Source organism: Trematosphaeria pertusa (assembly GCF_010094035.1).
Source record: "Trematosphaeria pertusa strain CBS 122368 unplaced genomic scaffold BU26scaffold_5, whole genome shotgun sequence".
NCBI lineage: Eukaryota > Fungi > Ascomycota > Dothideomycetes > Pleosporales > Trematosphaeriaceae > Trematosphaeria > Trematosphaeria pertusa.
In genome coordinates, this window is record NW_022987216.1 from 1,984,193 (window position 1) to 2,011,653 (window position 27,461).

The window sequence follows — 27,461 nt, forward strand, 5'->3', positions numbered from 1 at the left end:
TCCACTCCGAAAGCCCAAACATCATCCACTGAATTCCTTCAAGAGGGCTTTCCGATCTTCTATTTCCTCCACACCGTGTTTATTTCTACACCCCCCTAGCAAATACCCGCCCAAATGCCCACTCCCGCACCTCCCCTTCCAAAATTCAACCTTCCCCATCTCCTTACAAGCCTCTCCATCTCCTCCCCTATCTGCTAAGTGGCCAGTGAGACCGGCGAAAGCGGAGCGCTAACCATCTCAAGGCCGCCGACGGGACGTGGACTGTTATTGCCACCGATTTGTTCAGCGGAGGATCCGCCGGAGGCCTGGTGAGTATCCCCAGATGGCGCTGCACCATTCGGAGCCATTTCAATCTGCGTAGCACTTCCCTTGCCGCTCATTGTCGACTCACTCCCGCACGCACTGTTATCCTCTTTCGCTTTCAGCATCGGATGCTTCGGGTTTTCCAGATCCACAGTAGCCAGTTTGGTGTCGTCCTCGAGGAACGGGACGCCTTCATCGCAGCGGGTCCACTTGCCGTACCCAAGCTGTTCATGCGCGAGACGCTGGAGCTGCAGCGTCCCGTTGAGGCACCACTCGAGACGCGGATATTGATGGAAGTCGCGCCCTTTCCAGAGGAGCCGGACGTACACGCATTCGAGGATAGCTTCGGTTAAGAGAATCAAGCCACCAACACCGAACGTAATGCAGAGGCCGAGTATAGAAAAGTTAGCGTGCGCGGTGCTGCGAATTTTCTAGCCGTCCTGTTAGAACATCCCTATCCACAATGACTTTCGCAACGTACCAAGTTTTGAGCGAAGAATTTCTCCTGGTCGTTTTTCGGACGCGGGAGATAGGTAATCAAGCGCTCGTCGGATGGCCCCGTGGCCCAATCCAATATGCTCTCCTGAAGAGCGGCCAGTAGAATAGCGGACCACTGCTTGACCTCCGTTTTCCACTGGTCGTCCGGCAACCCGACTTGAAAGGTCGCATGGAGACTGAACCTTGCCTGGAGGATTTCGCCGCCTAAGATTTGGAGGACTGTGGGAAGTGCTGTTGCCCCCAGGAACTTCTTCTGAAAGGCCCTTGTGAAGTTTGTTTGGGCCTCAGTTGTAGGCTCTGAAAACGCGAAAGTAGTATTGGTGGCGCCATCTTCCTGGAAAAGGTCGATGAGTCCTTCCAATGGCGAGCAGAGTGGAGTTTTTGTTCTTGACCCAAGGCAAAATTGGACTTGGGTGGTGCAGCCGAGTGGAGAAGCCGCTTCGTCGGCATTGTACGAAGGGATTGGCTCAGAGTATGCCGTACGAACATCCTTCCAGTGTTGATGTGCCGAGAACCAGTAATCATCTACCGGTTTGCTATAATATATGTTCCTGGCAGTTAAAAACGTAAGGGTTACATCAGAGTTGGTGCCTCTAAGTCCTTCAATGGGGTCCCAAGCATTTGTTGAATTTGTGCTGAGCGAGGGCGCATAAACCGACCTGACATAGTCAGCGAGATAATTGACTGCTTTCCATAGGACGAATTGACATACAGAATGCTATAACGAGCAAACGAAGACCATTCCATGCCAGCAAGCTCTTTCGTCTGGGTCTGTTGAGCGTGCGTATAGTTGGTGACATTGCTCCCGAGGTTGAGCGGTCCATAGTAGTATAGAGAGAATGGAAGCGAGACAGAATCACTAGAGTAATTCGCGTGTCTGACATATCCCTCGGTAGTTAGAGGCGCGCATTGAAGAACGTGTCGGAAACTGAAACGGTCTGATTCTGGAGCATTGAACCCGAGATCATGGTGGCTGTCCAAAAATCCTGTATCGATCCGAACGTTTCCGGTGTTCGTCCGACACAGACTAGACGCGAACGGGCATGCAGCATTCATATCAATTTGACGAGGAAGCTGTGGCTTCATAAACATCTTGCAGGCGGCTGCCTTCGTCTCTCCGTCGGAGTAGCAGTCTTGAGCGTAATTGGCAAAGGCGTTGATCCTGGTAGACATGAAGGGCCAGTAGAGAGTGAACTCGTCTTCGAAGGAGTAATTCCCCCCAGTTAGATTCTCAGGGCTATGTACCAAGACCTCGTCTCCGGTGAGTGCTGTAATTCTTGAGGAATAGATACCAGCAACAGCAAACGCTCCGATTGTGACTGCAGCATGGAGTAGAAGAGGTGCAACGCGTTTGAACGGGTGCGTCTCCTGTTTGGTTTGGTGTCGATGGGACCACAATAGAGACGATAGCGAGCAGAAAGCATTCGATCCACTAGCGGAGTTCCGCAGAATGGCCTGGCGTTGGTGGTAGACGTCATCCTCTGGGTTCCTCGAAGACAAGATGTGATGAAGCGCGAAACATGTGAGGCGAAAGAAGCTCGTTCCAGCAAAGGACACGAACAAGGCAAGGAAGGCGATCAGGAAGCTGCCGTTTACTTGCGTGAGGGTGAGCGTCGCACCGAGGATCTTGCCACGAGACCAGTTGGTCCAGGTACCAATATACACCTGCGGCTCGACAGGAACGCCCAAGTTGCTGCTCATGATGGGGCTGGTGGGAAGTTATCGAAGTAATGACTTCGGAGGGTGGAAAAGGGGCCCGAAAGGCTTTTAACGAGCTGAACCGAGTTCTGTACAGAGGAGAGTGGACAGAGCCTGAAGGCTGTGGAAAAGATATTGGCGGACGTAAAGCCTCTCTCTGTGTTTTCCTTCGGCCGGGGATCATTTTATGCTTGAATACTCAGCGCAGGCGGTCTGCTCCCTGGGACAAGGCTGACCTCGAAGGAGTACAATGCGACCGCGCGAACGAAATCCGGCGTAAGAAATATATGAACAACCCGTCTTCCGGCTAAGCTGAAGTCTGCCTCCTGGCTATGTGGACAAAAGTCGACATAGTTGTTGGCGATCAATCGGTCGTCCTACTAGGCTGACCGTTCTGTGTCGCAGTGGCGTATCGCGCGCTTTCGATAGCGTGGGGCCCAAAATGCAGTGTCGCCCATCTCGTAGCCTTCAGCGGCTTTGAATCGTGAGTGGCTGTGATGGTAGTCTTGGAAAGGAGAAAGAGAAGTAGCGAGAGTGTTGGCAGAGAGAAAGGTAGGTGGCTAGCACGGGAACACGCCTCCCTGTGCTGCTCAAGATCATATGGCAAACAAAACCACAGGTTATGAATGCCGGCCCCATGAAGGTGTTGGCAAGTCGTAGGACGAATGCAGCCTGAAATGGATCAGCTGTGGCACGTCCCCGCCCCGACGTCGTGGCACCGCTGTCCTACAGTATGACGGCTGTGTATCGATAAGCGTCAGGCGAGGCTGCGCCTCCTCTTGGGCATTGAGATAGCCCATCAAAAGAGTGGTGAATGGTGAGGTAGGGGCGGTGGAGAGTGGTGAGTTTGTTGTCTGGAGCGAGTAGAGAGAGGTATGGGACGCACCTACCACACTACCAGATCCATAATTAGACCCGATGCAAAGCTCAGCCAAGCCCGTCACCGGAGGATGTGTAACAATTGTTGACCGCCGGAGGGAGTTGTTCAAAGATGAAGTAACTAGTTGAGTGTATGTAACCCTACGTTTTCCTCAGCAAGGCCAGATGCGAACCCGCCTGCACCGTATCCCCGGGTTTAACCAACATCTTCTCCAGTACAACCTTCCCATTCTCCAAAGATTCCTTAACGGCATCCGGCGTCTTAACCGCGATCTCAAGCTTCATAGCTTCCAGGATAACAATCTGCGTAAACAATCATCAGTAACATTAACAGCGAAGTGCGTAGCGCGATGACTTGACTTACCACCGTGTCCTCGCCCAGCTCTTCCCCCTCCCCAACCTCCACCTTCCACACATTAGCATCGACGGGAGCCTCCACGCCAACAACGCCCTCCTCCTCCAGCAGCCTCTCCACCGTCCCCTCATCCACGCCGCTCTCCGCCTTCTCCCTCCTCCACCGCTCCAGACTCTCTTTCTCCGCCCGCACCATCTCCTCCTGCGCCTTGGCCTGTCGTTCCCTAATGCTCTTAACTTCCTCCGCTGTATTCTGCAGTAGTTGGTTGTGCTCGCCCATATCGAATTCGATATCCACGAACTCGAAGTCGTACGTGCCCGTTCGCCACTTGGCTAAAAGGTCATCGAGCTCGTGCTCCTCGACTTGATAGTACGTTAGTATGTCGAAGTCTTTGAACAGCCAAGGCCGCTGGGAGGAGAAGCCGGATTTATAGCCGTAGTAGTCCCAGCACGGGACCGTGCGGCCCGTCATTTGGTACCCGCCGGGTGAGTCGACGGGGTAGATGGACATGCAAGAGCCGCCCCAGGAAACAGTTCCCTCGGGCGTGAAGACGCGACTGGGGTTCATCTTGGGGCAGGACATGCGTTGGCGAGGGTCGACTGGTAGGGAGACAGTGTTGCCGCAGAAAAAGCCGACGACTACGGCCATGAACTCGCCGGCTAGGTAGATCTTCTTGAGATGCTCGGGCGTGAAGGCGTTGTTCTTTGCTACGAAAGCCAGGTTGTCTGGCAGGTAGGGCGCGTGGGGTCGCTGGTTCGTCATGTAGCGCTCTGTGGCTTCGGTTTGAAGTTTTGATTCGAAGGAGATTGGGAGCTTGAAGAGGCGTGTGGGTACCTTGGCGGTGCGCAGATCGCCGAGTTGAGTTTCCAGGTGTTGTAGGTGAGCAACGAGATCTTCGCGCGGGAGCTTGGAGCCGTCGTAGTAGATAAGCAGTGTTGTGCAGCAGCCGACGGTGTTCATGAGGTTGTCTTTGATAATCGTGGGCGTGGAGGAGGAGTTGAGAGCGTTTTCGAGCGCTGTGACGCGGCAGCGGTGGTTGAGGTCGAACGCTTCATTGCCGTACTCAACGAGGAGATGGTCGTCGCCGCCCTATCAGTCATTAGAAATGCTCCGTCGGGAGATGGTGGCCCTGTTTGAAGCCGCCCTCTTAACCAGAGTCAACGAGCTGGAACAGCTCATCCAGAAGGGATTCCGAGCCCTTTTTGTCATGAATACATCCACCACGTCGTATGACTAAAACAACGGCGCAAGAGAATGGGAAGCAAACGTACCTGTCGATACCTCACCGAAGGAATGTGCTCATCCCCCTCCTTCTCCCACACAATCGCCTTCCCGATATCATCCTCATGGAAGTCAACATGGCACGCCTGTAACTTCTCAATCTCATCAAACCCGTCCCTTTTCTTTATCGCCTCCTCTACCTTATCCAGAAAAGCATCATTCCTCTTTCTCTTCTTCAGCGCATCCTTCAGACTCACGCGCACATACCTCAACGTGTTCCCCGCCTTCAACTGACCCAACTTCCACCACTCCGCCCGTATCACCGTCGTGCTGCTCACGAAGCCTCCAAAGTTCGGGCAGTCGACGGGAAAGATGCAAGGATCATCGCCGGTCCAGTTCAGTGTGCCGACAGGGTATCCGTACTCGATGAGATTGCTGGGGTGAGCGCCTCCTTCGCCGCCATCTTTTCGAGCCCATTTGGGTACAGGCCCGACGAGGCGGATACCGCTGCGCGAGGCGTTGTGTGAGATTTTCCATTCTGTACTATATATCATTTCGATGTCCTCGGGTAAGAGATAGCCCTCGTCGTGTGGGCCGACCATGGCCTTTATTTCCCAGTGCGATGTGTAAATCGGCCGTAGACGCTCGGGAAGAGAGACCGGCTCGAAGTCTTTCGGCAGCTCAGCGACGGTCCGGAGGAGGTCACCCGGAGCGAGCGCTCGTCCCTGGTAGCCTCCGATCGCAACAAGCGGGGAAGTTGACTTGGAGCCGAAGTACTCGGCAACCTCCGGGAACCCACCGTAAACTGCGAGGTAGGAACGACAGCCGCCGCCAGTCGTCTTTCCAATCTTGAGTTTCTGGCCAGCGTCGATCTTGACCCTTGTCCACATAGGGAACTCCTCGGCATCTAATGTCGCCTCCATAGGTGCGCCGCATAATGCTACAATGGCGGGGCCGACAAACCGCAGTTCAGGTCCGCTGAGCGTGATCTCCAAGCCCTCCTTTCCCCGCGGATTGCCGACCAGGATATTGGCGATCTGAAAAGCTAGAGGATCCATAGGCCCAGAATGCGGGATGCCCTTGCCTACTGAAGGCCGTCCGGGTAGGTCTTGAATAAGCGTGTAGGCGCCCGCCGATATCACGTCAATCGCATGCGGAACGTATTTGAAGTCATTGAGAAAGCTAGTCAGAGTACATCCAGACTTGAACTTTGGATCGTCTAGGATCTCGGCGAGGAACTCCAGATTGGTCGGTGGACCGCATATGGAGGATTCATTGAGAAGGGTCTTCATGCCCGCTATGGCGTCATCGCGGGTTTTGGAGTGAACCATAGCTTTTGCTATGAGAGGGTCTGGTTTGGTTAGTTTGGAACCTTGGGGTAACAGAAGTATATACTAGCATACCATAGTTTGGAGTGATGCGTGACCCGGTGAACACCCAGGTGTCGATACGGCTGCCCGGAACGTCCTTCCACTGTACCTTCTGTAGCAAACCAGGTGATGGAGCATAGTCTTTGAGTGGGTTTTCAGCGTAGATACGGGCCTCAATCGCTACCCCAGATGGCTCTGTCGGCTGCATTTTCTTCAAGCTTTCCCCATCAAAGCCACCTTTGCCGGCTAGTTGAGCGTCTGCCTGTTTCAGCATCAGCTCTACCAGATCTATGCCATAGCAAAGCTCGGTGATCCCATGCTCGACTTGCAGTCGTGTGTTCATCTCAAGGAAGAAAAAGTCGCCCGACTTGTCATCCACGAGGTATTCAACGGTGCCCGCGGAGCCGTAATTAATCGACTCAGCGAGTCGAACAGCTGCATCCCCTAGCTGCTTCCGGAGTTCGGGATGCGTTTCCACGAACGGGCTTGGGCATTCTTCGACGACCTTTTGATGTCGTCGCTGGATGGAGCACTCGCGCTCGCCGAAGTGGATCGCTTCACCCCGTCCGTTCCCAAACACCTGGACTTCAATGTGGTGACTGGCGGGGTAGAAGGCCTCGATGAAGACTCCAGGGTTCTTGAATAGCGTCTTCCCTCTCGATTGCACCGTTCGGAAGCCTTCGCGTACCTCGTCGGCGTTGTTGCAGGTGATCAGGCCCATGCCGCCGCCTCCACCTGTAGCCTTCAGCATCACTGGAAATCCAATCCCCTCCGCTGCCTTCGCGGCCGCATCTTCATCTTCGACTAGGCCTTTCGTCCCTGGTACAATGGGCACGTTGGCCTTTTCAGCCAGTCCTCGCGCAACATGCTTGACACCAAACTCTTCGATAGCTTCAGGCTCTGGCCCGACCCAGACAATCCCCGCCTCTTTCACCAGACGTGCGAAGTGCGCATTCTCGGATAGAAATCCGTAGCCAGGGATGATCGCATCTGCTTTCTTCTCCTTCGCTATGCGGATGATCTCGTTCTCCTCCGTGTAGGCCGTCGCATTGCTGCCGGGTAGCAGGACAGCTTCGTCGGCCTCGCGAACATGCTGTGACGCCGAATCGGCCTCTGAATAGATTGCGATGGTGCGGATGCTCAGTTTCTTCGCGGTCTTGCAGATGCGGCACTGTGAGCACGATGTCAGCGGGCTGGGGTGTGGGATCGATAGGGAGAGCCAAGCCAACCGCGATTTCGCCTCGGTTCGCAACGAGCAGCGACCTCAGTTTCTCCATCCTCGCGCAATCCTCGATATCCTCTCAGTGTGCCACCCAGGAGTATTCAATCCCTCTTCAAATAGCACAATGGATCGTGCACAGCCCGTATCCGGCCGACAGATGCCGCACAGCAGCCGCTGGCGTATCTGAACCCCGCCCCCGTCGCCGACTTCCATTCTGCCGCTCGCCGCTATCGTGACGGAAGCCTGAGGAACACGTGGGGACCGTGCGATTGGATCCGCCCGAGACGCCTGTCAGACGATTCCGGGATGTCGACTCGACGGAGTTGCCTGGTTGGGAGGGCGCGCTGGGGCAGACGTCATCGCGGGTAGGGTCAAGAGTGGGAGGAGAGAGGGGTCGATAACACGGGGGCCCTGGGCGCCGTCATTCCGCCGAGCCATATCAGAGGCTGTGTGCTCGGCCTGAGGGATCGTGGAATCGAGCGAGCATCTTCACGATGCCTGCGATCAAGCATCCCGTCAAAATCAACGTCGACCTGGGCGAGGGCTATGGCAACTTCAAGTGCGGCCCGGATGACGAGCTCATCCCGCTTATCGACCATGCTAATGTTGCCTGTGGATTCCACGCTGGGTATGCTCCTCGCTGCTCTTGGTTGGGGCTTGGCTAACACCTACAGTGACCCCTTAATCATGCAGCAGACTGTTCGTGCCTGCAAGAAACACAACATCGCTGTCGGCGCGCACCCCGGCCTCCCGGACATACAAGGCTTCGGACGCCGCGAGATCAAGATGTCGCCGGAAGAACTGACGGCCGCAGTCAGATACCAGGTCGGCGCGCTCAAGGCGTTCCTGGATGCGGAGGGCATGCCACTGCATCATGTCAAACCCCACGGAATACTATACGCGATGATGTATAGAGACAAGGAAACATGTAGGGCCGTGTATTCAGCCGTTCCGAAAGGTACAACCGTGTTTGGACTTGCGGGGACCATACACGAGGAAGTCGCAAAGGAGCTTGGACTCCCGTTCGTGGCGGAACTTTATGGAGACGTGAAATACAACGCGGACAGGACACTAGTGATTGACCGGAAGAAGAAGTATATCAACCCTTGCTCTCCGCTCGCGACCGGGACTGACAGGTGCTCCAGGCCATGGCATCCAGACGAGACGAAGAAGCATGTCCGAGCACAGGTCGAGAATGCGTCAGTCACTGCAGTCTCGGGCGAGGAACTAGAGCTGCCCATCGGCGACTACCATGTGTCGCTCTGCTGCCATTCAGACTCCCCCGGCGCCATCGACATTGTTACCGCCGCAAGGCAAATCGTAGACGAGTTCAACAAGCAGCATTTCCCGTCATGAATCGACCAAGTTCACCATGATCTTTTTTCCGCTTTTCTTTGTTCCCTCATGCCCTTCGCTGGGCTTCCTGCTGACCTGATTCTCTTCTCTTTACCGGGGCGGGGCGCTAACCCTTCTGTGGAACCGTGTACCACCAAATGACTTTATATTCCACATTGATAAACTTCCCCGGATGCCACTGGAGACTCCGCAGACTTTCCGACACCGATCCCCCGGCCATAGCACCGCTCTGCAAAACTCACCATCGAGCAGCAATTGCGTCGTCATTGAGCCGTAATGATGCGCGCTAACGCAAATAACACCACACATTTATCATACCACAACCACCTATATGTCCTGGTCTTCATTGCTCACATTCGTCCCAGACCGATCAACAATTTAAAGCACAATGAGCCACCCGGAGACTAAGGGGATGGCTTCACGGATCAGCTAATGGCACTGACGGCATGGATGGAGCCCCTCTCCCATCGTTCCACAGACATCCAGATTGTTTCTACATTCGCCCATTTCTAGTGTTGAAGCTTCTCTCCACAAATATGATCCAACCGCACTCGCATAGCTCCGAACTCGCTCGTGGTACACTACTGGCCGCACACCGACATCATACCTTCGGGAAAAAGGGGCGAGCACGCGACTTTTCTTTCGTAACCCTTACGTCAACGCAACGTACACGACACGCGCGAAAATAGAGTCCCCGTTGAACATAAAACTATCCGGCAACACCGGAACTCTGCATTTGGGTGCTTTCTTTCTGCTTGAATCCGCGTTCTCGTTTGTTGGGGTAAAGATGCAGTTTCGACAGAGGATTGATTAGGAAAGACATGGAACGGAATGAGATTGGCGGAGGAAGTCGAATACCACCTGCGCCGGCGCAACGGCAGGGTAAACCCAGGCTCCGAGCTGAGATGACTGCAGCGGACAAGAGACGGAGAAAGAGAAAGGTGCTTAGTAGAACCGCAGTGTGTCGCGAGAGTCGGGATGCTCATCAAGAGAAAGCCTGGATGGAACACCACCACACCAGCGCACCCGCACCACCGGAAGCTGATCGCATAGTCGTCGCATCGAATGCGCCTCAGATGCCAACGATGACCCCCTCCCTTCTCTAAGCCTGGGCCGACGCCGAAGACAGCTAGCTAGACCAACAGCGCGCCAGACGCGCCTAGCACGTGTCCCGCGACGGTCGCCGAAAACCTCTCTACGACTACTGTGTACGCCGTACTCCTAGACTGGAAAGAAAACCCAGCAGCTCCGCCACGTCTCCATCTGCAACCGGTTCAAAGTCTCCCAGCACGCTGATGAGCAGGCCACTTCCTCCGGCTAGCTGGCTCAAGCAAGTCCTCCCCCCTCTCCGCTACCTTCCTCGCCAGCCACAGAGCCCGTCGTCGCAGTCAGTCCTACGCGGCTTCTTCGTCCTCCGATGACACCAGATCCTGCTCTTCAGCATCCCCTCCGGCGTCGACTACATCTCATCTTCAAGGCGACATACCGCGTCTTCTCGCTGCGAATAGGCGGCTACGTGCTTCGACAGGCAGCAGCGCCCTCAGCGCCACGGCCTTCACGTTCAGCGCCACGGGTCTCTCCTCCTGCGGCGCGCACACCACGCCTAAATTCCGTCTCTGGCCCGTCGTCGCCACCGCCCAGTTGCTCCCGGTCTCGCTTGCACAACCTATCGCTCCGTCTCTATACACGCCGGGCTCCGCCTTTCCCGTCGTGCTGGCGGCTAGATACCGTATGTTAATGCCTACGAGTACTACACATCATCGACACAGCTACGTGAGCACGCCGCCGTCGTCGTACTGGCGAGTATTACTATGACCGCGGTATTTGGTTGCAGGCGGGATAGTGCGAGCTGCAAGACCTATGTACGAGAGCGTCGGTGTGCATTGGACGATGGCGCTGGGTTTGGCGCTGGGCTCGTGGGTGCTGAGGAGGTTGAGGGAGGGAAGTGCGTATGTGGAGGTGCATGATTGGCGTGGTGGGGACTGTGGTAGTGATGATGTCTGGAAGAAGGAGGAGAGCAGGCATTAATTTCGAGGTCGTTGGTTTGCTTGGTTGTTTGGTGGTGAAGACAACGGACAGACCGAGTCTATATACCTCGATTCTATGTACGTGGTTCCGATGCCGCTTACCCGGGCTTCATTGGCCACGGCTCCCACAGCTTACCTATACGGCTTTGCAATATCGCCCCGCATCGCATCGCATCGCGCTGCAGGTCGTCGTCGCATGAGCCTGAGGTTGCATATGCGGCGCTTGCATCCGACGCAAGACGTTTCAACGACGCCGCCCAGATCGATCCGCCTTCTCGAAAATTCCCCGAAGAGTTAGCGCATCGTTCCACGCCGATGTGTCGGACTGCCATCTGCGGTAATGGGAATAGTGCTGCATATCGTCTCGTCTCGCCATATTTTGTGTTGGTTCGAAAACGTCTTCGGATTCCAAATCTCGACGACGACCAGCACTTCCCAGCGGCTTCAAAGAAGGCCCGACGCGAGCCACACCGCGGCCACAGTCCAGACCCAGCTTGTCCAGGAGGGAAGGTGTAGATGCGCAGCGTTACTTTCGGGGTTGCTCGATGCTGACGGCGCGGCAGAGGGGGCGATGTTCGGCCTCGTGGCATTACTGGCGCCGACGAATTCGCCATCGCGGAGCTGTGCCGCGAGCTCCGCGGCCATGGCGTCATGGATCGGGGGCGTGGGGTGCAGGGCGTCGAGCCAGAAGTACTGTTTCTGCGGGATGCCGCAGGCGCTATTAAACGTGTCTTCGTCGTACGTCCGCCTGTGTACATCGTCAGCATCGCCATCCACGTCCCTCATCGCCCGTTTTCCATCGCGGGAACGGGTACTTACGCCGAATATGTTGTGCAGAAGCCCGTGGTGTTGGTGTAGTTTGCGGTTTCGGGTCTGCTTTCGGGGTTGTCAAGAACGTCGTTGAACAGGGTGAAGGTGTCGAAGAAGAAGGCGGTGGCATCGGTGCGCTGCTGCGTGAACCGCGTCACCATGTTACGGAGCCGCATGTTGAAATCTGCAATCGCGACCCTGCTCTGCTCGGCCAACATGTCCGCCGTGGCCGACGTCGTGTTTCCCTGGCCCCCGAACATGGCGCCCGACTTGATGAACGGCGAGCGAAACACGGGCGGCACGTTCATGAAGACGAAGTTGCGCGCGCCGGCTACGTACAGCTCATCGACGAGTTTGGCGTACGTAGCGAAGATGCGGGTGTGCAGGGCCGTCATGTCCGCTGCACCAATCCTAAACGACGTATTCACGTCGTTGATGCCGAAGAAAGCCGTGAAAAGCGTGTTGCTCGCTTCCCACTGCGCCTTCTTTGCCCCTGCACTCGCATTCTGCGCATAGTTCGGCAGGAAGAAGTTGTGCACTTGCTGGTCGAACGGCCGGAAGGGATTCGGCATGCCGAAGGAGTCCACGCTCGCGCCGCCCATGGCCATGTTGTAGCTGAAGACGAGGCTGTCGTTGTACGTGTACGTCAGGAAGTCGATCCAGTTGCGGCCATTGGAGAAGGTGCGGCCGGGGAAGGCAGGGTTGCCCAGCGGATTAGCGGGCGAGGGCTGCGTGCCGTTGGGGAGGAAGGAGGTTGCGGTGTAGGAGTCGCCGAAGGCAAAGATATTAGATATGCTGTTCCATCCGGGCCAGCTCGAGTTCGATTGGGCGGAGGATAGTGATAGGAAGAAGACGAGGAAGAGCAAGACAGATAGGAAAAACATCGTTTCGGAGGATTATCGATATTCCAGAAAAATACAATGACGGCTTGAAGGGCTGAAAGGGAAGTGGCAAGACGGCTTGGGCATGTTCACTGTCGCCGTGCCTGAGGTGGTGATATACAGCTCCGAGTCTCTCGGCATTTGGAACATCTTCACGGCGCCTGAACGTCCCCAAAACATAGGCTCTTTTCAGACAGGGCGCACCCGATTCGGACTAATCTCTGGGTATCATCGAAGGAGTCTCAAAGCGTAAGAGCCGCAATGCTGTACGACATGGGTGTGAAACATTCTCAACCGGCTCAACGCCATCCGCTTTATCGGAGAATAAATGCTTGGCAACATAGCGCCTCGCGAGGGTATCAGGATTCGCGCACGTACGACGACTACGACCCGAAGCGGAGATCTACTGAGAATAAATGGAATTCGCCATCTGGGAGGTGCACCAGAGGACTAAAGGCATCGCTATAACGAGGGTCCGGGATTTTTGACAAGACTAGTGGGCCCCGTCTTCAGAGGTCGAGATATCATATGTTGCTTCGCTGACCTTTTGCTTGATAATACGCGCGGATTCAAAGCGAGACCCTCCACCACTGCTGCACAGCGCTCGCTTCGGAAGAATACCCTCTGAAATAACCCAAGGCTACAGTGCACGGCGACGTCGAATAAGAGGACTCGTATAGAGCTGCTGGAGACCTCGGACTTCGAAAGCGCTGCTTTTCATGAGTGCGGGGGCTGCCCCGTTGGTCCTGACGAAGCTTTAGGATCTGAGCCATGCAGTCCGTTCGGCAAACTCACGTTTCCACAACGGCATCGTATGCCGCGGCCTCACATTCTCGACTCCGTGATCGAAAGCTTCCAAGGTAGCGCCCGCGTTTATGGCAAATTCGTGCGCACTGTCGTTGCTGTATTGCCTCAGGATGACTGTTTCCAGCTTGTGCAGTCGCTCGGCGCGCTGTTCCTTCAGGTTCTTCAGCAGCGATTTCAGCGCCATCTCGTCCGGCTCCGGAAATTCTGTGTTGATGGACAACTGGACGATGCTTTTGGGCATCATGCTTCCTATGCACGGGATGTCTTCCTTGGTCCAGGGGCGGGCTCCTTCGGGCATGACAGCGTTTTCGCCAAGCTGCTGTCCGCTTTCCACCGGGGGGCCGCAGAAGATTCGCACGTCGACCTCCAGGATTTCGAGTTTGGGAAAGAAGAGGAACGAGGAGGCGCCATTGATGATTTCGCCGTACAGTGTGTCGATAGTGATTGCGAGCTCGGTGATGGTATTACCGCAGTTCCTGGCTAGGGCTTCGATGAAAGAGCCGGGATTCCAGTCATGCTCGCAGCCGTGCCATTTTGTCTCGTGGGAGTACCTGAAGATGGACAGTTTCGGTGTGTGGGAGACCAGAGCCGAGAGCCCGTCCGCATCCATGCAGCAGGAAGCAAGTTCGATGCGCGTCAGGTGAGACATAAGACCGGGCGCCGCCCATTCGAACGGGATGCCGGAGTAGCCGTCGTCGACAGCAATGCAGCTGACCAGGTACAGCTCTGTAAGACTCGGAAGAGTCATGAATGCCTGCACGTCCTGCAGCCCAGTACGCTCCTCGTAACCAGCCCACATGTACGGCACGATGGCTTGCAGCTTCCCCAGCGGCCTCCCGCTCCCTTGGCCAGCCCTGTTGACAATTCGCTTCAGCCCCTCATTCATCGTCCGAAGCCACTTATCGTGCTTCGGCGATGAGCGAGATATTTCCAGCCAATCAGGCCATAATCGAAGCGTCTTTAAGTTGGGTAGAAGGCCGAGTAGGGCTATGGTAGCGTGAGATAAGTGTTGATTGTCTCCGTCATACGCTTCCTCCTCTTTCACGATCTGCTCCCACCACTCCTGCCCATCGCCGTCCAGGAACTCGGATGCAGTGACCATTTCCTTGAGCTTCTCCATCGCGGCCTGGTCGGTGCGAAAGTCGTCCAGAAGGCCACCCTCTCGACCCGCGTCCTCTTCCTCGTCCGGCCCGGGCTCCTCTTCATTCCATAAATCGAGGCTTTCGATGTACTCCGCAACGAGCGGATCGCGGGAAATCTCGTACAAGATGCGGAGCGTATCGCCGTGCCGCGGCGTGCTGTAGTTGGTTGTCCGTCTCCATTGACGCTTCAGCGCATTGTGTCGCTGAACTTGCGGGGCAGCGAGGGCATAAGCAGTCTTGCATGTGAGCGCGAAAGATTCTATCCCCGATGGCAAGGTGAGATCGAGGATGCCGTCGAGGAGCTCGGTGGGGAGGTCTAGGAGGCCCATGGTACGCGGGGCTCTCAGCTGCCGGAGCTTGCAAGATTTGGGTCGGGAAGCAACAGATGACAGGTGGAGGCTCGGGAAGAACGAGAGAACAGCGGAGTGCAAAGTCAATTTATCGCAGTCGACATTCCGAAGTACACTGGCTTATATGTATGTGGTCGTACGATGTGAGCGGAACGCGCAGGAAGACGGTGGAAAGACGCGCGAGTAGCTAGAACGGGCGATGACCGGCAAGGCGCGAAGTGGCGGCGAGACCGCTCAGTCCAATAGGAGTGCGTGGCTGCGATTACGTCATATTACGTGGCCACCGGATTATGCCGGGCGGGATATCATTGGACGAATTGCTAAGCTCTTCGCGGTTGGAATCCTTTCTAATGCCCAATGCTCTTCTTTTCCATACCCAACGACGACTCCAAATGGTATCGCTAGGTGCCAGGTGGAAATGCCGACTTGTCTCTGCACCTCGGTACTCCGGTGGAGCTCAAAGCTGCACTTTCTGCAATACAGGGTTAAACTGTTGGCGGAAGCAGCTACAGTCAACCCCCAGGCTCGGCATTCTAGCGTGGTGTAGCGAGTCTCTTGTAAGGACCAAAATGTTGGGACGTGCCCGCGCAGCCTCGAAAGCCACACCGCGCTAGCAGGGCTCCGGGATACCGAATTACTCGGTCACGTGATACTGGGCATCTGTATATAGTCGGCTTACCAGCCTTCCATCTGGTAATGTACATGTTTTGTCCTCAAGTTCCCACATTACTTACCTAGGTACTGTTAAGGATCGCGTGGTGATTACGTGATTGCTCTTGCACCCGCACTAGCACTAGGTATATCCGAGCTTTCTCGATCTAACAATGTTATGCTCAACTTTCCACTCTCAACATAAACACCAAGCCTAAAACCCAAGCCTAAAACACCCATGGACCTAGTTATGAGCGATCGATTCCCGCTAATGGCGTTATCCACACCACGCAGCACCATCTCCACTTCTCGGCAGCTTTGGGGACGGCATGCTCAATTGCCACGAGGTAAACTTCACTGGAATCAGCCTTCCGCGACGCGACGCGAATAAGAGAGCGACCAAGTATAGCCCATCACAGAGCGCGGCACAAGGGATGGAACTGCAACTGCGCGGTGTTGGGATGCATCACAGTGCTATTGGTCGTTGATAAGCCAACTGCTGCAAGCCCCGCCTCGCCTCGAGCTCGCAACGAATCTTTGATGCAAAAGCCTTCACCGGTCTCTCAGCCTGGCTCGCGTCAGGCGGATTCTTGCTGCCAAAGCCTTCACCGCTCTCTCAGCCTGATCCGCACCAGGCGGATTCTTGCAGTGGAATGGACTATTTAGTCAGGCGACGGTTGCGTCCCTCAGCCTAGGTATGCCTTCTCACTCCCCATATTTCCCACGACCTGGGCTCAGGGCCACCGTTCCCACGGCCCGTGCCCAATATGGCTGAGGCGCTTGGGATTGCCGCAAGCGTAGTCACCATCACAAATTGTACACTGAAGATATTTCAACTCGCAAAGGCCATCAAAGGTGCCCCCGATCTGTTGAAGGACTTTGAGGCGGTGTTAACAGGCGTCCAATTGGTACGTAAAAGTCATTAAAGTCCATCTCTCCATTTGCTGACATAGTCACAGTCCAATAAGACAATCGCCCATGTAATCAAAACCTTGAAGCCCATATCCGAATCCGGCCTGGACGAGGAAGTGGAAAGCCGTCTCAGTGAAGCCGCAACGAACCTCAACCTGTTTGCGGAGACCATCGAAAAGAAGCTCAAAGCCTTCGAAACGATTGGGAAGAGGATCAAAAGGAGGGTGGGCAAAATGTTCTCTGATTGGGAGTACATCACGAAATATCTCAAGTCAGCCAATCTAGTTCTGACGGCAGATGCTATCAAAGACTTGATAAAGGCGGCGAAAGAGATAGAAGGCTCCATAAGCTTGGCATTGATATGTGTCTTGACCATTCAGAACAATCGCCAGTAGGTTAACAGGCGGTGAGATGCCATATATACGGTTATTAATAATCTTAGGTGCATCAGCCTGAGTGGAGTTCATAAAGAAATGGCCGCTCACTCTGCAGCATTCGACAAGTTACTCGACCACCTTCGCCGCAACGACAGGCAGACAGGCGTTTTCGAGCCACCAACAGCCCAGGATAGCATTTCTGGCGAGATCAGGCCTAGTCAGGAGGTTTCATGCAGCCCGCCCTGGGCGAACGGGGAAGGGGAGGTCCAGATGGTCATCGCCCGCACCACTACGCAAGAGACACAAAGCATTAGCGATGAAGAACTGCAGCTCACTATTGCTGGCGGTACACGGGACACTTCGGCGGACGTCCCCAACGAAAATAACCCGGCGCAAAATGAGGATCTCGCAGCCCTGGTGTGTGGTGAGCTCAACAGGCACCTGATGCGCCCTCAAATGTCCCTCATCGAAGCCTCCACGACTCATTCGGGCCAATCGACCCCTACACGGTCTCAACAAGATTTAGATTCCAATGACCCCTCGGACACAGAGGACTTCGCTCATACTGTCTCGTTTTCTCTGAGCTTCGCCTCGCCACGACCGACAAGCCCGTATACCGACGGCGAGGAGATGGAGCTCAGCTCCGAGTCTCGACTATCCATTTACGATTGGGTCGATATTGAGCGATGTAGGGTCCCAGATCAAGGGCTCTACAGATTCTGCTCCAGGACCCTGGTCTTGTCAGAGGACGGACCGCCAACGTTCATGCTTCAGGAACCCTGCTTCTTCAACGGTTGCCAACATGTTTCCATCCATTTACCCTCGAATAGGGCCGCAGGCGACTTGGATTTCTCCCAGTGTTTGGATGCTCGCCTTTGCAATATGTCGGAAGACGCGCCTGCTTCGGCCAACAGACCATATCAGCCGACCTTCAAGCTTGCATTGATCTCCGGCTCAGGTCATTCCCATACCATGGTATCTCACTTGAAAGCCGACCGCCTCGAGCAGCGGCTCGCTCTTCAAGCTGACCTATCAGCCAGCAATGTCAGGGAGGCCGACGCCAATAGTAGCACGGGAGAGGGCGATACTAGCGATGACAGATCGGATGGCCAGAGACGCGACACGCGCAACGGTGGAACACGGGACGCAGCCACCGAAACCGATCAGCCTATACCTAGTAATCGCCTGGGACCCTACACCAGCTTTCCTTGCTGCTTCTGCCAGGAAGATGCTCTAAATCCCAGGAAAACTGGCAGTAGATCCCCCGGCTTTTTGTCCGAAAGGAAATATCTCAGAGTCACGTGTGAGCGTTGCAATAATAGCACATGGATGTCTGCAACACCGTATGGACCTCCTTTACCAATACCGTATGGACCTTCTTTCCCAATGTTTGGACTACTTCCAGCTTTGCAGTTGGGTTATGTGGCATTCTTCCAGCAGCAATGAACCATCTACATGTTTGGTAAGCTTTAGATTTGTGAGGCGATCCAATTCGCTCCTCTTTCTTGCCCTCCTTACCTCCTTTCTTCATTGCTATCCTCGGTTCTCCTAGGAATGGGCGCGAATATTTGTCACCGGGGGCTATCAAATTGTGTAGATTGATACCGTATTGTAGCTGCCACCATCTATAACACCCAAAAAATCACTACTAAACGATAAACAAAAGTCGCGCAGATTCACCTTTCTCGCCCTTTCGAGCAGGCTAATGGAGGATAGCCTTCATTGGAATTTCCGCAAAACTCCTCTTCAGATATTTGGCTCCACCTAGCTGATCACCTACGGAGTGTGACTGATGTCGAGGAATTCAAAACAGAGAGAGCATGTAAGCGCACAAGATGAATTTTTAGAGTAGCTACTTCGGTCGAGCTGCAAGTTATTAAGAGCTCTTGCAGACGGTAAATTCTATAATACAGTGAAAGAACTTAGGCGCTGTCATTTTCTATTATTTCAGTCCTCCAAAATGCCGCGCACGCAACGGTGTAGAAATACAACAACATGCCGCCCGTTTATAGAGCCTAGATATCCCAAAGTGGAAGCGAAATCTGTATCTAGTTAGCGCGTAGGGACCAACGTATCCCTCAGAGTTATGTGTGAGCGTTGTCTAGATACCATTTGGCTCTCTGCATGGTCGTGCGGATCTTGGATTACGGAGGTAAATTGTCGCAGGTCTGGGGCGAGGCGAGAAATGGTATGGGCGAAGAGCATGTCTAGTCACATTGCGCCAGGCCAAGAAAGAAATCATCAGGTGAAGGATTGCTTCAATAGTGAGAATCGTCACCGATCCAGATTGGTAGGCCGTCTTGCAGGCCGTAAGCTACAACCACAGTGCAAGAAAGTAGTCTGCCACGTTTCCCAAAGCTTCATTCCTCCCAAATCCCTCGCACGTGGCGGTGCAATAACACAAAATCGTCGGGAGCCGTGATATCCAAAGTGGAAGCCAACCTTCACCTGGTTAGCGTGCTTGCTGGAAAGCCCAGCCTGGCGACGTCACTTACGTACTCCCCCCAACCCCACAGGCAATTTGGTAAACAACAGCCTTGCTGGAGTGAGTTGGACTGATCCTGCGGCTCACCACACCTACTCCATCTTCCTCAGAACGAACGAGGCACCCGGCGGGGAGGCCGTGACCATGGCATCCCATCCCCACGGACCCGTAACCATATGCTTCACCAGCCTGGGTAACACGGTGGTCCAAACGCGCCAGTGCCTCATATCGACGTAAATCGTTCCCTCGTCCGGATCTTGGACGTACACAGCGAGCTCGATGCCGCTGATGGGCGCTTGGATCTCGAATCCGGCTGGGATCTCGGCGTGCCGGTGATGGAGCTTGATGATGTTGCGGTAGATATCGTCGCTCATCACGATGTCTTTGAGCTCGTCGATGGCGGCCAAGAGGAGCTCGCGGTCGCTGTCGGGGATGGGCGTTGGGTCTCTGCCGCTTGCCATTGTGAGAGGAAGAGCCGGCTGTTGCGGCGTTGATGGGGCGATGTTCGGGGAAGCTGGACAAAATTGTCAGTATTTTGTTGTTTGTGGTGGAAGAGAAGAGATTGGTGTGCGCGTGGGAAAATTTATAATCCAGAGTCGGGGCGGCGACGCGACCCACCGGTTTCCGTGGTGAATGAGCGTCCCGGGAGAGAGAATTTCCGCTCCGGACTTCCACATCGATGCCTTGGGTATTTCAAGGGAGATCAGACGTTGGAGATGTCTTCCACCCAAGGCAGTGGCTTCAGAAGTAAGGACTTGATGTGTTGTTGTCGGTTGGGTCGTCAATTCGTTCGATGTACCGGCGCGACGTGTATCTGCCTGTTGCGAGGCCAGGCCCTCGGGTTTGGAAGCACCTCTTCCACTTCCATACCCTGCTGTCCGGAGCCTCTTGTCACTGCTCAGCCATGGTCGAAACTCGTAGCTCCACGAGCTGAAAGGTAACCACCAATTCAGCCGGCATGACCCCATCCCGTAGAATGCCACCAGTAAAAATCCAAAGAGTTGTGTGAAATGTGAGATTGTAAACTGGGGATTCTTGTATTGGCGATCGTGGGGATCGTGCTGATACTACGAGACAGACTAAAGAGCGCAGTTGAGACGTTGAGAAAACGTTACGCTGGAGAGTCTGAAAAAATCAAAGCCAGAGCCTAGACGTGAATTCTGCAATGAACGATGTTGGAGCCCGTGAAAATGAGGTCGCGTATCACGGTCTAGCTTTGGTCGCAGTGCTTGTAAGGTGTGGTCTCGGGAGCAGCAAGAAAATTCCGGTCGAGTGCACTATCGCTTCCTAATACTCCTCGATGTGAACGTGAGGAGAGAGACCTTGACACGTTGCACCGAGGCAACATCCCCCTGAGCAGGCCATGTCCATACAAGATGAAAAACTTACGCCGGTGGCTAGTTCTCGACGTAGTCAGACGGTCATACAATGGGTGTTCGGCTCCATGACAAGGATCCAATAGGAATATACGTCGTCGCCATATTGCTGAAGCATTTTCTATTGTGGTCAGCAATAGTTTACACACTTCGTCTAATAAACTCACTAATACCAGCAGCTCAGCTCGCGTGGGTGTGGTGGTATTCCCAGGGTCTTCGGAATCTTGGAGACGGGGACGCCTTCCAAATACTGGGCTTAGTTCTCAAGCGTGACCCGAGAAGGACCCCAGCAGTGACTCAACCAGTTTGACTATGCTCTCTGATTGATCTTCCACATTGGGGATGCATCTCGCTGGAATCAGGGGGCGCTCCTTATCGATGGGCTCGCCTGCCATAGGGCTTCGACAGCGGTTATAGGCTTTGTGACGTCTCCAAATTCGCTGTCCCATAGGGAATCGAAAACCTCAATGAGGGTACGGGATTGTACTTCCCTGATGTATGTGCCTGACTGTCAATACCGAGTTAGATGAGTGGATGCCACACTATTTTTTGCGACATGGCGCATCTTTCACCCTTGTCTACCCAAACATGCAGTACTCTAGTCTGGAGAGTACCATCGTCTCGCGTGAAGTGACGTTTCCCCGAGGATTGTATTTATCCTAGCTAGCTCCGCGCTGAACTTTCTTTCTGGACCGAACCGATATAACAGATCGCAGAAATCACACGTACTCCATGATTGCCTCATTGCGTATGGATCTTACGCATGGCGGACACAGTCCGCAAGATTCGTGGCTCGCGAACAGAGCCCATTGGGTACAATCGTCGCGGTACACGCAGAGTTGAGTGAGAGACTTCGGGAGTTGGGTCCTAGGAATGAGGGTAATGCAGCGTCGGAGCTTTAGAGTGTGCTGCGCAGAGCGGTTGGGGTGATGGGTAGGAATTCGAATACAGCCAAAACGGCGTGGCCCATGGCGCTTTGCGGAATTGACAACTCTGAGGAGTGGTGAGATGGCAATTGAGAGGATAGGAAAGATTTAAGTGTTGTGATATTGAGTCGAGGTAGGATGCAATGGGAAGGGAAGGAAGAAAGATGGGGGCGCGTCTGAGGAAGGCAAGCCCAGGGCCACCGTCCACCCACGTGATGGCTCAGCAGCTGCTTCGTTAGGACCTTGGAAACGCTTGCTGCGCCAATCACTGTCAGAGAACTGAGATGAACGAAGGGATTTGGACCAGAGTACCCGTAGACGTTAACTCGTCATTGTTCGACGCCAATGCCACAAACCCCCTCTCACAACTTCGCAGCCTTCTCCCTCGCCAATGTCGCCTGAATTGGCGCTAGCAGCGCCTCCAATCCCGCCGCCAGCTCCACCTCATTCTGCCCCGTCCCCTCCGCCGACGGCGGCGAAATATTCCACTCCGGCACCACCCTCGTGCCCGCCTTGCTCAGCTCCAGCACCGTGCCGCATCCATACTCTTTCTTCTGGATCAGCTCCAGCATGTTCTTAGCGACAGAGTGCGGCGTAAGGGCCTTGTTCTCGTGGAACGAATACTGCTCCCTCTTGTCCAAAGTGACGAGGGGCGTGTTGACGAGGCCGGGGCAGATGGTGGTTATTTTGACGCCCGTAAGGGGCTCGCTGTCTTTCATGGACTTGACGAAGCCGACGATGGCGTGCTTAGTGGCGCAGTAGAGGGGCGCGGCTAGACTGCCTCCGAGGCCGCCGATGGATGCCTATCGTCCTGTTAGCCTCCGGCTCTTCCAAGGTTGTTCTCCAAGAAGTCACGTGCTGAGAACTCTCCTCGGGAGGTCGACTTACAATGATACACACACTCGCCCTCTTCCCCCTCCCCAGACTCTTCTTAATCGCCAACCGCGTCAGCTTAATCGGATGGCTCACATTAACATCAACCTGCTTGTACCCCTTCTCTTCCTCCGGATCGTCCCAGAAGTTGGAGAAAGAAGGCTCGAAAAGCCCCGCGCAGATGCCGTACGCATCAGGCACGTCGTTCCATTTCTTTTCGCAGGCATCGAACAGCTTAAGGAAGTCCGGCCAGTGCGACACGTCGGATTGCACGTAGAGGATGTTGGATTTGCCGGCTGCGAAGCTGTCGAACTCAGGCGTAGTACGGAGGTCAGCGACTAGGACGCGGGCGCCGGCAGCGTGGGATTGTTTGGTCAGGCAGAGGCCGATGCCTGGATGTGTGGTCAGTTCTATGCCACGTTGTGCGCGTGGTGGAAGGGATACCCACCGGATGCACCACCCGTGATGAGGATGATCTTGTCCTTGAGCGGAATGTCGATGGAGTTCATTGTGCTCACCAGCGCATTCGAACAGCTCCGGGAAGACTAATTGTTGCGAGGTGGGAGACTGGGGGGTTCATGACGCTGGCTATCTTGAATCCGGAGTGATGTTATACGCAATCGGGTAAGGAATCCCGGGCGTTCGGTTGGCTGCTAGGCAAGAGCGGGCATTTGGAACCGTAGATCCGATTCGCTTCATGAAGCCCTTCTGAGGGGTACGTAGTTGGCTGGACGCCTAGCGCCGCACCTAGGTAAGGTAAGGCCTAGCGTACCTACAGTCGTCCTTTGTCATAAGGGGTCTGTGGGAGCGTTAAAGGCGATGACCAGGTCGTTCTAGGCTATGCAATCATTTCGATAGAATAAAATAATCCGCTAATGCGCTTAAAAATTTAGATTTAGCGATAGGGTTATTAATAAGAAGAATGCGAAGAGAAAATGCAATAGACGGGCGAGTGCGGGGTTAAATACGACTACAGTCTTCTACGCTGAGAAGAGTGGGCAAATTGCACATTGAATCCAGCAGGCGTTTGGTAACTTCTCAGATCCCTCACAAATAGAATACGTCCTTCGTAACTACGCGTTTCTCCCTATAAATCCTACGTCATGCTTGATACGAAGTGGTATATCATCGTCATACATGTCCTCCTTTACCTGAGGTAAGCTCTTCAAATCGGTGGAACTAGCACATTCACCGGTCTTGTATGGACCATGTCTGTCCGTATTCTCTACCACGACCTGAACGTCGGTGCGGCGATGTATACCCGAAAAGTTCGTGTCGGTGTGCTTGCGTTGATGTCCATTTGCACCAGTCTCGTAGGATCGTAGTTCGAAGCCCTCATGGGGCCTTTGAGTGCCTCGCGCACCAGAGCGGTGGTGGGAACGTGGGTCGGTAGAGGAGTGAGGTCCGAACACGTCGTTCTCGGTTCGGCCTTGAGCGAGGCGGACGATAAGGGAGGCCATGGACATCTCAACATTGAGTTTTACCATGTATGCGACAGGGTGGAATTGGATATAGACGACTTGATTTGGTAGGGACATAAGCCCAATTAGCATAGCCTGATATGTAGTCAGTATATGAGTTTTATGAGTACCGACATTAGATCGGACTTACGTCCATGCTAATAGAGACGATCATGAGTTTCGCATTGAAACTCACGAGAGGCTGGTACTTGAGAAGGCCGTGCTGTTGAACCAGGTGTTTTTTGACGGTGCGTAAGAAGTACCAGTTCAGCAGAGCGTCCACGAGCATAATGAGGACTTTTGACACCCGGTCCCATATCCTGTTAATGTCGACGTATCTTGAGAGGTCAGCCGTTGCGCAAGGATCATTGGAGACGCCTCGCGAGGCTACTTACAGCTGGCTAGCCGGAGGGCTTATGTGCGATGGAATCCATATGCAAAAGACTGCGACGTTAATAGCGCTGATCACGACGACGGTGCCCCATTTAATCCTTCTGATCGTGCGCTTATGCTCGGCAATCAAGGCAATGCGGTTGATGATGATCTGCCTATTGGTGTGTGTGAGTCTCAACACAAGGGGCACTTTGAGTGTACTCACATTAATAGCTGTATCTCGAAGACCCAGAGCAAGAGAATAAAGAAGAGGACTGGAACACTACGTGAAGTCAGAACCCGTTCCACATCTTGCAAATGATTCAACACGGCGCTTACGTCGGACCAATGACTCCATCGAGGAATACCCATCCCACGACCCCAATGGCTAGGTTCGCGATAACCTCGCCCCATATCATGTAAATGTAAGCACTTCGTAGGGGGTTACGATTTTGACGAGTCTGCTTGATGGCCTCCCACACAGTGAGAAGCCCATATCCGAGGGTGAAGCCAGCGGCCAAAGCAGCGATCTGGATATCGGACCGAGAAGCCATGGTACTTGAGCATATGAATGTGTGAATGATGGAGCGGAGCAGGCATGTCCCGGTGAAGCACGGTTATATATCACCACGCAGAGACTTCGGATTTTACTTAGGGGCGTATTCCATCTTGATACCCCTGGGACCCGCAAGCGATGGAGGGTCGCAAAACGAGATGCGATAATTTGCTGCGACTAGTATCGGTGTTGACAGAGGGACAATCGGCATGCTCGTGCGTCAAGTCTGTTTCAGATCCACAATGTGGCGAAGACGGCTTGCAAATCTATGGGGTAGTCCCGACTTGGACATAACAGGTTAGTGGAAACAGCTGAAGAGGCAATCCATTCCGAGCGGTTGCGGTTGAAACCTGCGAACGGGAGGACATATGCAAAAGCTTCTCGTACCCGGTCTTGGTAGAGTCTCAAAGCGTATGAGGGCTCTTGAGACGACAATAATGCGGTATATACCACGTAATAGTGCTAGTGGTTACTGGCTGGTTCTACCTAGGTAACTTTCTGGTTGGGCCGTCTCTCAGATGGATGGCTGTGGCGCGCGTTAGTCTCCGGTCGGACTGTCCGAGTGGCGTTCAGTTATCCAATTGCAGATTGCGCCCTCTCCAAGTCTTGATGGCTTAACTTTCGAATACGGTGCTAGCGCCAATCCACACGCCCCGCAATGTCACTCGACCCCCTTCCCCGCAATCGCGCTGCGTTCATTGCATAATGCGCGTGCTCAAAGCCATACTCGGGGATTGTAACCTCGAATGCTGTAGAACACGGGTTACCAGCATCGATTGGGGTGGATCGCCACGAAGCCAGATCGCTGCAGTGTCTGGTTCAATTAATGTATGTTGTCTCCTGCCGTCGGAACAATTTGCTCACCGTGTACATGAGCTTTCGGGTGAATAGGACGGCTGACGAGATCCAGTCCGTAGTTAAGAGGTCAATGTGAGTGCGAGGCCTTTGACGTGGATTCGGAAGCCTTGCGTCGCCTTTCTGGTGCATCTGGTGGCGTGAAAGAGTTAATGGCCGTGACGTTGGTGTTTGGTTTGGCGAACGTCGCGGGCGAAGCTGTCCCAATCTTGTAGGATATGAGTCGTCCTCCGGAGTCTAACCATCAGTTAAAGTGCCTGTGTCACAATTCAACGCTTACTAGGTGTGTTGAAAAGACAAAGAGTCTTTCCCCCTTTACGATTGGCCACCGGTGCACCAAAGCTATCCGCCCGCAAGTAGAAATGAAGCGAATGGTATCTAGACTGAGTTACGTGCCGCATCCTACTATGACGGTAATGAGGGGAAGTGCGCTCCTGAGGTCATCGCTGCTTTTTGAGCTTCGCCGACTATAGCCCCCAGGAAAGGGCATGTCGTCTGCTCATGCTGCGCCAATTTGACATCGACGTCATCAGGATCTGATATGAGCGGGTAACCATGCTCTCGAAGGCGTTTTGAGTGAGGCTCCAGCTGTTGTGCATGTGGTGTATGGCCTGGAAACTCTAGTGAACCTGCCATAGTATGGCGACAACATTGGGTATCGCTAAAGCCTCGGCGCAAGTTGATGTCTCGAGGAACACGTCCCAGTCCGGAGCGGCCACGACGAACCCGCTACTGCCCCCGTCTATGTGCATGTACCTACATAGGCACCTGACGCCGCCGCTTCCTGCAGTTGCACGTGCAGTTGAGGCTCCCAGCGTCCGTTTTAGCGGCTTTCTGCCTCACTGTCTCTCCAGGCTTCGGGTGAGAAGCCGTGGTAGTCTGGTAAGACTTTAGGTTACCTTAGGTCTACCCTAAGAAGTTTGCGTATATTAAAGATTTGTATAGTATGTCCTGCGCATTTAGAACCAACAACAAGATAGTTGCCATTTTCTGCGCTTCCTTACTGGGCGCAGCGTCTCCGAATCAACCGCATGACAGTAACAGGCCAAAGTACCATTCGACCTCCCTCCCTACCATCTACTCAAGCCCCTAAAACTTCCTAGCGTGCCTCTCCACAATCTCCCCCTCCTCAATAACAACATACTCGACCCCAATCGTCACCGCAATGCTCTCCATATCAATCAGCTCCTTCTCATCCGGCTGAATAACCTCCTGATAATACGGATCTAAAAAAGCAGCCTCAAAGTCCTCGTATTTCCTCACCCAAAAATCGCCCATGCCATCGTAGGCGAGCGGTGAGCGGCCCGTGGCGTCGAACATTTTCTGCCCGAGGGCTTTGTAGGCGGAGGTCGTGTGGTACTGGGTTTTGTGAGAAGAGAGGAGATAGGGGGAAAGGGTGGTAGGAGAGGAATGGGGGGAGGGAAGGTACAGGGAAGCCAAGGGGGAATTTACTTGGACGTATTTTATGATACCGTTGCGCTTGAGCCAGTCCGTGGCTAGTGGGCCGTGTTTGTAGGCCCAGTATTTGCTGAATTCTTCTTCGGTGGTGCCAGGCTTGCGGTTTACCAGGACGGTGACGCGGATTAGGGATTCGGTGGACATGATGCAGACGTTCAACACGGGAGCGGGAGCGGGATGCTGTGAGTAGGATGACCGGAAGAGGGAAGGCGATGGGGAGTAACCGCAGATAGAGGATAAG

At 54.2% G+C, this 27,461-nt stretch overlaps 8 protein-coding genes across 8 annotated transcripts; 2 read left to right on the forward strand and 6 right to left on the reverse strand.

Moving 5' to 3' along the window:
* Positions 1–10: 10 nt before the first annotated feature.
* Positions 11–2,502, reverse strand: BU26DRAFT_603727 (uncharacterized protein; the record flags this gene model as incomplete). The annotated part of the gene is made up of 3 exons (XM_033835453.1): positions 11–734; positions 785–1,460; positions 1,514–2,502. 3 exons carry the CDS (start codon positions 2,500–2,502, stop codon positions 195–197), a joined length of 2,205 nt encoding a protein of 734 aa, XP_033686274.1. The 3' UTR covers positions 11–194.
* Positions 2,503–3,469: 967 nt separating this feature from the next.
* Positions 3,470–7,898, reverse strand: BU26DRAFT_517972 (uncharacterized protein). The gene is made up of 5 exons (XM_033828709.1): positions 7,554–7,898; positions 6,358–7,495; positions 5,005–6,305; positions 3,743–4,822; positions 3,470–3,681 (listed from the first exon to the last, which is right to left on the reverse strand). The coding sequence occupies exons 1-5, from the start codon at positions 7,599–7,601 to the stop codon at positions 3,520–3,522; spliced, it is 3,729 nt and encodes a 1,242-aa protein (XP_033686275.1). The 5' UTR covers positions 7,602–7,898; the 3' UTR covers positions 3,470–3,519.
* Positions 7,899–8,040: 142 nt separating this feature from the next.
* On the forward strand, positions 8,041–8,902 carry BU26DRAFT_563214 (LamB/YcsF; the record flags this gene model as incomplete). The annotated part of the gene is made up of 3 exons (XM_033833131.1): positions 8,041–8,174; positions 8,221–8,640; positions 8,692–8,902. 3 exons carry the CDS (start codon positions 8,041–8,043, stop codon positions 8,900–8,902), a joined length of 765 nt encoding a protein of 254 aa, XP_033686276.1.
* A 2,349-nt stretch (positions 8,903–11,251) lies between these two features.
* BU26DRAFT_279645 (carbohydrate esterase family 16 protein) lies at positions 11,252–12,752 on the reverse strand. The gene is made up of 2 exons (XM_033821496.1): positions 11,749–12,752; positions 11,252–11,677 (listed from the first exon to the last, which is right to left on the reverse strand). The coding sequence occupies exons 1-2, from the start codon at positions 12,621–12,623 to the stop codon at positions 11,374–11,376; spliced, it is 1,179 nt and encodes a 392-aa protein (XP_033686277.1). The 5' UTR covers positions 12,624–12,752; the 3' UTR covers positions 11,252–11,373.
* A 480-nt stretch (positions 12,753–13,232) lies between these two features.
* BU26DRAFT_279643 (uncharacterized protein) lies at positions 13,233–15,008 on the reverse strand. The gene has a single exon (XM_033821495.1). The coding sequence runs from the start codon at positions 14,896–14,898 to the stop codon at positions 13,378–13,380; it is 1,521 nt and encodes a 506-aa protein (XP_033686278.1). The 5' UTR covers positions 14,899–15,008; the 3' UTR covers positions 13,233–13,377.
* A 1,329-nt stretch (positions 15,009–16,337) lies between these two features.
* Positions 16,338–18,305, forward strand: BU26DRAFT_563217 (uncharacterized protein; the record flags this gene model as incomplete). The annotated part of the gene is made up of 3 exons (XM_033833132.1): positions 16,338–16,478; positions 16,530–16,873; positions 16,925–18,305. The coding sequence occupies 3 exons, from the start codon at positions 16,338–16,340 to the stop codon at positions 18,303–18,305; spliced, it is 1,866 nt and encodes a 621-aa protein (XP_033686279.1).
* Positions 18,306–19,199: 894 nt separating this feature from the next.
* On the reverse strand, positions 19,200–19,803 carry BU26DRAFT_592384 (uncharacterized protein; the record flags this gene model as incomplete). Its single annotated transcript, XM_033834834.1, has 2 exons — positions 19,200–19,301; positions 19,355–19,803. Coding segments are annotated over 2 exons (531 nt in total), but the record flags the coding sequence as incomplete, so codon positions are not given.
* Positions 19,804–22,008: 2,205 nt separating this feature from the next.
* BU26DRAFT_481884 (NAD(P)-binding protein) lies at positions 22,009–27,435 on the reverse strand (the record flags this gene model as incomplete). The annotated part of the gene is made up of 5 exons (XM_033825752.1): positions 27,215–27,435; positions 26,859–27,010; positions 22,968–23,032; positions 22,547–22,911; positions 22,009–22,392 (listed from the first exon to the last, which is right to left on the reverse strand). The coding sequence occupies exons 1-5, from the start codon at positions 27,362–27,364 to the stop codon at positions 22,009–22,011; spliced, it is 1,116 nt and encodes a 371-aa protein (XP_033686281.1). The 5' UTR covers positions 27,365–27,435.
* Between the last annotated feature and the right edge of the window lie 26 nt (positions 27,436–27,461).

Bases quoted from the DNA above. Each gene is read 5' to 3' on its own strand.
- BU26DRAFT_517972 (XM_033828709.1), bottom strand. From the start codon at position 7,601: ATGGAGAAACTGAGGTCGCTGCTCGTTGCGAACCGAGGCGAAATCGCG. The intron at 7,496-7,553 runs GTTGGCTTGGCT...TCGTGCTCACAG, and splicing joins CGAACCGAGGCGAAATCGCG to TGCCGCATCTGCAAGACCGC. The intron at 4,823-5,004 runs GTACGTTTGCTT...AATGACTGATAG, and splicing joins CTTCGGTGAGGTATCGACAG to GGCGGCGACGACCATCTCCT.
- BU26DRAFT_279645 (XM_033821496.1), bottom strand. From the start codon at position 12,623: ATGTTTTTCCTATCTGTCTTGCTCTTCCTCGTCTTCTTCCTATCACTA. The intron at 11,678-11,748 runs GTAAGTACCCGT...CGATGTACACAG, and splicing joins TTCTGCACAACATATTCGGC to GCGGACGTACGACGAAGACA.
- BU26DRAFT_279643 (XM_033821495.1), bottom strand. From the start codon at position 14,898: ATGGGCCTCCTAGACCTCCCCACCGAGCTCCTCGACGGCATCCTCGAT.